This window comes from Amblyomma americanum, chromosome 2 (assembly GCF_052857255.1).
Source record: "Amblyomma americanum isolate KBUSLIRL-KWMA chromosome 2, ASM5285725v1, whole genome shotgun sequence".
NCBI classification, from domain to species: Eukaryota; Metazoa; Arthropoda; class Arachnida; order Ixodida; family Ixodidae; genus Amblyomma; species Amblyomma americanum.
Window position 1 is genome coordinate 41,457,662 of NC_135498.1, and position 9,523 is coordinate 41,467,184.

The 9,523-nt window shown below is 47.5% G+C and overlaps 1 protein-coding gene across 1 annotated transcript; it reads right to left on the reverse strand.

Moving 5' to 3' along the window:
* Positions 1 to 1,541: 1,541 nt before the first annotated feature.
* On the reverse strand, positions 1,542 to 8,541 carry LOC144118506 (serine/threonine-protein phosphatase Pgam5, mitochondrial-like). Its single transcript, XM_077651429.1, has 5 exons — positions 8,334 to 8,541; positions 6,032 to 6,210; positions 4,635 to 4,852; positions 3,267 to 3,397; positions 1,542 to 1,711 (listed from the first exon to the last, which is right to left on the reverse strand). The coding sequence occupies exons 1-5, from the start codon at positions 8,501 to 8,503 to the stop codon at positions 1,552 to 1,554; spliced, it is 858 nt and encodes a 285-aa protein (XP_077507555.1). The 5' UTR covers positions 8,504 to 8,541; the 3' UTR covers positions 1,542 to 1,551.
* Between the last annotated feature and the right edge of the window lie 982 nt (positions 8,542 to 9,523).

Genomic DNA, 9,523 nt, shown 5'->3' on the forward strand with positions numbered 1-9,523 from the left:
CATTTTATTTCGTCGTGGTACACACAGGTACGAAGCAAATAATAAATATTTTGACGACGAACAGTTATCGTGCCCTCAATTCGTGAGAATAAAAGCATTTAGCTCACGCTGGAGGTCTTGCATATGGATGACATCAGTCACGTGTGCTGCACAACGCAGTGAGACAGCGGCATGAAGACGCAGACTTGCTTTATAGTATTCGAGTGAACCCTTCTCCTATGCAAAATCGTGGAGGATAACGACGGCCCGTATGAAATGGAGTGAGCTATTCAATCGTTTATTCATTCATCGCTTCATTAAAATCCGATGTGATCACATAAGGTGGAGCAAGCATAACATTTATCTGCACAGACATCTAATTAGAAGGAGGGTACGTGTGTACAATAGGTTGAAATGAAACGAAGACGCGCCTCCGAAAGCTGAATCCACAAACGCTGAATCCACAAAGATCCAAGTGAAACACTCGGATACTCGGTTGGAATAACCGTCGCGAGCAAGCCTCCAACTTGACTTAGAGACGTATGCGATATATGCAACGAGAAATCGTATGACACCACTCGTAACGCTGTACGACGAACACTTGCTCACAGTTTTTCGTACGAATGTACTCGGGAAAGCTGGTGCAACATTGAGGTCAGCCAGTGGTGGGTATATATAGAACGACGACATGTATACGATCGTCTGAAATGGCGGTGCTCGGCTTGGTGTGCGCGTCCTATGCATGGCCGCTTGATGACGTCATCCTAATTTTCTTGTCATCGCTAGAATTTTTTGTACTGTCTTCGAGTACACAGACTAACCCACGCCGCTGGCTGCTCTCGTAGTGGGACTAGTAATGCTTTCGCATTAAAAAAGTGTTAGGGTTTTAGGGTTTTAACGTTTAGTTCAACCGAGTGGACGTGCGAAAGCATGTGTTTAGACTGGTCGGCTCGTAGTTTTGTTCTGCTGTGTCGTCGGCACGTCTGGCGACGATATTTATTGATTTGTTTATTTATTATTCCTCAATGCCCCTAGGTAGGGGTTTTACATGAGGGGTGGGCATCTTCAGTGAATGATGGCATGTTCAATGGCAGTTCAGTAGTGCGCTATTAGTTGATGAAGAGGACGACGTGCAATGCACAGCGATTAAGGAGAAGAGTGTGTTGCAGTTTAACACGAGGCGTGATCGACTGCGGCGACAGCATATATTGATCTCGTGCGGTGGCCAGCGAAGCTGATCTGTTCGCGCCGCCGCTGGTTCGAAACTCAGTCGCAGCAATATTTCTTATTCATTACTTAGGCTCACACGGCAAATTACAGATCAGGCTTCAATGGGGAAACGGCTTTTGCAGCTGTGGTCGTGAAGTAGAGCTCTCGCTCTAAAAAAAAAAAATTGAGCGGCGAAACGCTGACCCGTGTGTTCACATCTATTCGCAGCTTAGGGCAGTGCAATGTAGATGGGGGCCACAGTTCTACATTCCGCTAATAAATTCTGAGAAAAGCCATCGTAAGAGGGTTTTGAAACAACGAGCTATATTGCAATGAAACGCCGGTAGCGTTGTTCAGGCGGGGTCATCGAGGGTATCCGGCGGTGATCATGTCGATGGGCAAGTGCCCGACGTCGCCGAGCGCCCGCAGCCTGACCTCCCCGCTCGGCGAGATCTTCACAACCGAGACGCTGCCGTGGGCGAGCGAGATGCGCAACCAGGCCTCGGGAGGGAGCTGCAGAGCCCTGCGCACACGTGTGCACACGGAACACCAAACATCAGTCAGTGTGCGAGCCCGCTTGTGCCGATTACTTTTCGGAAGCATATACAGATTGGTGAATTTATGGGCAATTCTCGAAGGGATAGTTGTGGAGGCAGTCCTATATACGCCATTCAGAAAAAAAACTTACGCTCCTGGATAAAAGAAACACCGCGTTCAGAACCTCCCAACCTAGGTAGCTGCATTTCAGTCGTGGCATGGACGCAAAAGTAGGTGTTCCATGCAAACCAAAGCTTACATACGTGTTATCAAAAACCCCACGCATTATCGATACGTTACAGTGGAACACCTATTATGAAGAAGAAAATAGGAAAGAGCAAATGGTTGCCAAGAGGCCCTATTTTCTAACAATGCCTTTCCCAACTCATCTCTTTGGCGTTCAACCATGGGTATCTGATACTCGTGGCGTCGGGCTAACAACTAAGCCCAGAAACACCATTTGACAGGTCCGGTATCGAATTGCGGACCTCACCAAAGGAACGAATCGTGAAAAGAATCGTCACAAAATACGATCCCAAAGCTTTTTAGTCTTTCTCGATAAATACCAAATCAACATATAACCACCCCATGGAATCGTGTATGAAAATGTGACACTCATCTCGAAGCTTCGATGACTGTCGTGCCCACCATTAGCGGCATCGAGATGAACTGCTCAATACAAGGAGCTGAGGAAGAAGAAAAAACTTGAAGAGAGCCAACGATCGCTGACTGCCTAACACGCACGTGGCGCTCCCGTATCCCAATTTCCACAAATTGGCTGCAGGTCGTGCCCAGATTAAGAGTTACGTGACTAAGGTTGAAAAGTCGATTCCTAGAGTTTAAAGGATAACAAACTAAGTCGGCACCTAAGATTTTAAGGCCTCATTAAAGGGTGACGTCCTGCAACTTTTCAAATATATTGATAAATAAAAAAAGTAAATAGAAAAACGTTAATTTACAAACCACAAACAATGGTTTGTTTTTGTGCCTCCGTAGAAAGCAACCTTTCAATCGTGACGTGGTAGTATCGTATCCTTATCCATCAAGGCATCACAAGAAACACCAAAAAGATGTTCACTGTTGCAAGAATACAGAATGCCTTCGTACTCTCCCTGCTCCTGACAAAAATGCGCTGTAACCCCAAGTGCACTAAATCAATCCGTAGCTCTTGACTATGGCGTCCCTCATAACCCACCTGTCGTTTTGGGATGTTAAAATACACAATTTACCATTTAATAGTTGCCCTCACCGAATGTTCACGGAAACCACTGTACTCCTTAAGGATCATTTGCGTTGTCTACTGCGTGTTTCCCTTCTCCATGGAATTTTTCAGACTCGGCAGGATAATATGAATAACCTATTTAAGCAAACACGTATGCGCCGCGTGGCCTTGTTTAAGCTCTTATGAAGGCATGAAGGATCATAAAATTTGTTTAGTCCGCAGAAATTAGGAGTGGGAGGCCTAGAATGTATTCAATTTCATCATTTAATAAAGGCATAGTAAAATTTTGCGGTAACTAAAGAAAACCACGTGTTCTTGCCTGCACGTCCAGTAGCGGATGACGTTCGAGTGGCAGACGATGATCTCGTGGGTGTCCTCCTGCTGGGAGGCGGGAGCCCTGTAGAAGTACTTCCGGAACCCGGCTTCTATGCGGGCGCCATCTACGAAATACTGGGGGCACCAGACAATGTGGACAGGCTTATGTTACTAAGAAAATCATCTTAGCGGCGGTAATTAAGCGGACGTTCAAATGAGGCGTGGGCACATTTCCTATGCTGGCACGGAACGCATTTCTCGCTATAATCCATGCGCTGCGCATAGCCAAAAATAAATGGCAAAATAACGGTGCTGATTTGACGAGCGATAAAACTCTGCTTACACTGTATAAGCCGCGCGACTCGAACGCGGATAGAATTTGAACTGATTTGAATTTCTGAAGGAAGCACTTTAACCTCGTGAGCGCAGTCCCGCATTATACGATTAGTTCACTGAAAACGGGTGAAATACTTTTAACGCCTAAAGCATACAACCGGCTGCAGATGGTACGCTTGCACGCAGCTTCTACCCTATCTGACAATAAATCCAACATTAGGTTTTATGCATATCTGCCCATTTACTCCGAGCCAAAGTCAAACTAAGCCATGTTCTAGACCTCAGAGAGGCGCTTCTAAAAGATCAGCAAAGAGATAACCCTGCATTCGAGGTCATCTCTTCACTGATCTCTGGCAATCAAGCTCGAAGCATGTGCCGCTAATATATGGCGAAAACATCATATATTAGCGGCGCACACTAAACAACACCAAAACATTAGGTACTGACTCCAAGAGCGAAAAACGGGGCAGGGAGCGTCTACATGACCACTCGGCTTGCGAAGGCTGGCCGCGTGACGTCACCTGAATTTTTTCCTCCTGGCCGTGGCCCTTCGGTAAAGCAAGCATGATTGCCAAGGGCAATCCCCTTGTTTCACACGACAGCTCTGCGTATGTGCGCCTCTCTTCCTTTAGCTATGGCGTACTAGATTAGTAGCTCCGCTGGTTGAAAACAAACCGCCAGCTCCTACAGCGCATGCGCAGATCATGTTAGCGACACGTGCATGCGACAGATGGCGGCAGCTGTCAAGCAACCACTTGCCACTTCGCAGGCGCAGTTGGCACCGCATGGAACCGGGTCGCGCCTGCGTCTCTTACGTGCGTTTGCTTTCAACCAGCTATAGGCGAATTTTTGTCACTCTCTAGAAGGGTGGATTCCGACGTTGGTGACAGCGAAACCCTGCTGCATCCCGTATGAACTCCCTGTGCCGTTTAATACGCTAACTTCTGGCCAAACTACGTGGTCAATAATTCGAACCAACCATACCTCCCACCCTGTGCACCCAGCCAACTAGAAAGAATTGAGAGCTTGTGCCAACCGATTTGGGATCCGGATTCCAGGTCTCGGAAGGTGGGTCGGGTGGCACGGGAGCTCCCTCACGTATCAGCTCGCACGACTCCTTGGGCAGCGGCTCCAGGTGCTTGTGGATGATCTCGGCCGTTTCGGTGGCCCGCGTCATGGTCGAGTGCACGAGCCGCGTGAAAGGGATCTTCAGCTGCTTGAGCCGCTGGCCCGTAAGGTCAGCCTGCTTGCGACCTGCATTGTACGGGGGAAAAATTGAAGATGTACTCCCAGGGGCGGATGATTTACTTCGGTAACATATGGCTCCGCCCCAATCCTTGTCCAGAATGGATGCCAAGAGGCCACTCATTGCTGGTCCTAGCTGGACTACAGTGACACCAGGTGGCCGACTTTCGACGACGTCCATTCCACAACCAGCTTGCCACATACGGCTCATGCCCGGCTGGACAACATTCTTTTTGGGCAACAAATGAACGCGAGTATTTCGCCTAAGAGTACGACGGGAGGGAGGGGGGGGGGCAGCAACGTCTTTCATGGCGAGGAAAATGTCTCATGCCTTCATGTGTCGAAAGATTATCACTTCAAAGCGTTGTAACAAAAGTTCTTCACGCCAAAGTTGAATCCAGTGTGTTAAGTCGAAAGTGCCTCACGCTAATGTGTTATGTTGAAAATGACTTGCGCAGTCGTGTCAGCCGAAAGGCCAAAGCCAAAGTGTTATGTACTGAAGCGTTTCCCGCCGACGTGTTATGCCGAAAGGGCCTCACGCTCACATGTTATGCTGAAAGCGACTCAAGCCGGCCTGACAGTCTGGCACGAACGCTGTCTTGCTAATAAATACGACTGACAGAACGGCAGAGATCTTCGCTAGGAAGCGAATATCATGCGCTGCGTAGTAGCCGTGATAGTGCTGCTCCTACTCCTGTTTACCTCACTAACAGTTGGTAGAGGCTGAATGCAGGTACGCATTTTGGGAACCGGTGTCTTCAGAAGCTCTTTTGTCCATGACGTATTATTACGTGCGGAATTTACGATGCTCTCTCGGCGCCCATTACCCGAATCAAAAGAGAGAAACCTGAGAACTGATCGAACACCTGTTGCACAGTGGCCGGTTTTGCGAACTGGATTGACCTATAACCAATACAGTCCTCAATGTGGCGACTGTGATATGCGGTGTAAGATTACTAATTAAATAATAGCCAACAAAATTCTTAAGAACGCGGCTGTCTAGTGGCGCATATAGTATACCGTAAAACGAAAAACAATTAAATTTGCATGGACATCTAATTCCCATTATGGATTGGCAGTGTAATAGCACTGACATCTGTGGGTGCCTCCACGCTTACACCGCAGAGGGCAAACCCTCAGAAGCTGAGGCTGTGCAGTAATGACTGACATTGTTTACATATCGCTCACCAAGCTCGGTTAGCACGTGCTCCTTATCCGAGGCCCCCGGTCTGTAGAAATGTCCGTGACGGACCAGGTAAAGGTACCGCGACGCCGTCGGCTTAGCCTCCTCCAGTTCACGGTCGTAACGGCTCTTCTCTTCGTTCGAGGGGTTCTCCGTTGGCCTCACGCAGTAATGGGGGTCCCTCCTGCGGCACGGACGAAGGAAAAAATTGGCATTGGCTTAACTTGGCTAACCCTGGAATTCAGTCAAAAGCAAGGACGCTTGCTAAGCGTCTGAGGCTATAGTCCATGGCAGCTGCGCTATACGCTTGCGACGGCCGTTTTATATGCACCTACACGGTCACGTGACTATTACGTGGTATCACATGGTCTTACGACACCCCCATCGGATATCATCACGTAGCTTGGCATCGCCCCATAGGATGTTCTTAAGGCCAAAGGTCAACCAAAAGGTCACCCAATGTCAAAGATCAACTAAAGGTCATGGGTCAAGGGTTCTACACCATAACTGTACCACATATGGTCATACACGGCTATCCATTGGTTGGGCTGAATGTCGTTCAAGTTCGTTGTGCTGCTTACCCGAAGACTGCTTTACCTAGCGTAGTGAAGCTTTTCGCTTCAAAAGATTATTTGCTGTGTAAGGCGGTAGAAGGGGCATATTAAGTTGCTAAAAAATATTCATCCTCCGGAGAATTGATAAACTATTAGCCAGGAAGGGGTTTACGCCAGGGGACGCCACTTCTTCGCTGCTATTCATGGCATGTTTACAAGGGGTATTCAGAGGGTTCTATTTGGAAACTTTTGGGTAAAAGTTGATCCAGGACACGTCAGTAACCTCACATCTCCTGACGACGTTGCATAGATAAGTATCTCTAGGGAGGAGTTGCTTGACATGATTGAGGACGCAAGCTTGTGAACAGAACGATCGGACTAAAAGTAAATATTAACAGGCAAACTAATTTAACCTAAAATGAGTTTGCAGTTTACGAAAGGCAGCCATGTGTTGGAAGTGGTAAAGCCAAAAAATACATAAATCTAAAAAAAAGAAGTGACTGCAGATTTGAACCATCAAAGTTTAATAGCTAGGATTGGAGCGCACTTGGAAGCTAGTCTCAAGTCATGAGTAACATATTTTCAGTATCCTTCAGGAGAAAAGTATACCGCAGTTGCATTGTGCCAGTAATCAAAAATGATGTGAAAGCTTGGAGGCTAAAGAAAATGTTTTAAATTAAATTGCAGCCAACGCTGCAATAGGTGGGCTTATAAGACTAGGAAGTTTGCGGAGATAAGAAGGCCGCAGCTTGCGCTGGAAGTTATCAGGTGGAGATGTAACTGGGATGATGATGATTACAACAAGATGGTGGTGGTGATGATGCTTAAAAGAAACGACGCGAACGGGCCTACGTAGATACTAATGTGCCGCCTCAGTAAGACGGGGCTATTAAGTCTAAGCACTTATAGGGCGTAGCGTTAGCACATTCCTGGTAAATGTCCGTTTTTAGATTCTTGTAGTAACCTCGATGGAGAGAGTTGTGCTGGCAGAATGAAGGCTCAAAGGTGGAGCTAATGATAGAGAGGAAATAAGACGAGCGTTCCAAGAGGGGAATCGAGGTTCCAGAAGATGCTGATCTGTGGCAAGTAAGCCGCAAAAGCCACAAGGTGAAAGGAGGGGGGGGGTGCAATGCCATCTCTCCTCATCCGGGGCATTTAATACCACGCTATCTTGCGCAGTGTAGGCTATAGGCGCCTAGGCGAAATACAAATAAAGCGCTCCTCCTGTGTTCCTTAATGACCATTCCAATAATTTCTCGAGCGGCACATCTGCCGGAGGCACAACACTGCAAGTGCTCTCCGCTGAAAACGCCTTATTGACAGCAAGCTTTTTATCGACTGCGTTCAGAAAACTCTGAAGAGTGATAATGTCACACGGAGTGGCACTCGCATTGCATCATCATTTTGGTGAGCGCAGAAACCTCCAGACAATCAACGCCTACAGGCCAGCTGTAGTTGTCCACGACGCATGGCTACAGATATCTTGAAAATCTAGAAAGTTACCTCAACCCACGGTCAGACCTTGCGATAACTTTGTCTTCGTCATAGTCACACATTGATGGCTTAACTAAACGACGCCAGGCGCCTAGCCTGTCTGTCGTTTTATCACATCACTACAGCAGCGCCATTTATTTAGGAGAAATTATCTCTCCATCTATTGCTGTACAAAAGCATGTGTTGCGAACGTTCAAGGCCTGAATTCGGATGAACTAAGCCCCTCCTCCAGACCCTACCACTAGAAACGCGTACCCACCTGTCCCAGTTGCTGTCCCAGTGTGAGGTGGGCGAGACGGGCTGGAACGGCTGGATGTCGGCGGTCCATGGGGTGCGTGCTTCGCGCGGTTTCTCCCTCTCGCTGTTCAACACGAACGCTGCTGCGGCGCAGCCGAGCACGCCCGCACCCGCGACGATCCCGCGAAGCATTTCGTACGAACAGCCGGGGCGATATTGGCGAAATTGGGAGCAGCACGGCGGTGGCTAAACGCCACAGGAATCACGCGCTTGAACGGCGCGTGCTTCGCGGTGGTTTTCGACAAGACGAATACAGTACTGCACGCGACCGAAGCGCCAACACTATGCATAAGATGCGAAAGAGTGCGCTACCATTCATTTCAAGCCTATTAATGTTAATAGCGACTGCAGTACTGCGCCTCTCATGAATACATAAGGTGCATGCCGTTTGGTAAGTGAAACCCGTGTTTTATTCTATGCCGTATTTCACGTAATTAGGGGGGGGGGGGATGAAGGATGGTTGCGGCGCACTAGAATAGCTTCCTCAACTGCTTGATCCTCAGTAGCCCCAGTGTGAGATTTTAAAAAAAAACCTGGAATTACACACTCACTATCAGGAATTTCTTCTACTTTTTGTAAGAGAACTGCTTTCTAGCCTCGCTGCCTGTCAGCTCATGACCAACACCTCTGAGGAATTGTTTCTGAGCAGCTGTCACGAGCGTTGCGGTGCCTTGTAGACAAAACAGCGAAGCTATCGCACCTTTGGATGAGTGACTTAACGACAGAAGCTTAAACGTGTCGCTCATATAAGTGTCACCCTGATCGGCATGCCGAAGTCAAAAGATTCCTGAACTCTTCGAAGGCGCGGATACTTTTGTTGAGAACACACCAATTTTGTTGAGAAAAACAATTCAAGCTCCTCTCTGTATATACGAGAAAGATGAGTGAAAAAAAAAAACACGAATCCCTTCGCACCTTTGTACAGGCCAAACGAGACTAAGAGGAAGACGTTGTTTCTGTAGCCTCGATGCCTAAATTAATGTATTTGTGATTATTGCTTTAAAATTGATTTATTTCGACCCTCACCGCTTTGTTTCCTGGATTTTCATCCAATTTCCTCAAAATTTATCAAAATTTGTTATTTGTTTTCACAGATTCCTCAATTCATATTTATAAGCGCTTGAAATAAACCTGGATGAATTTTCTTCTGTT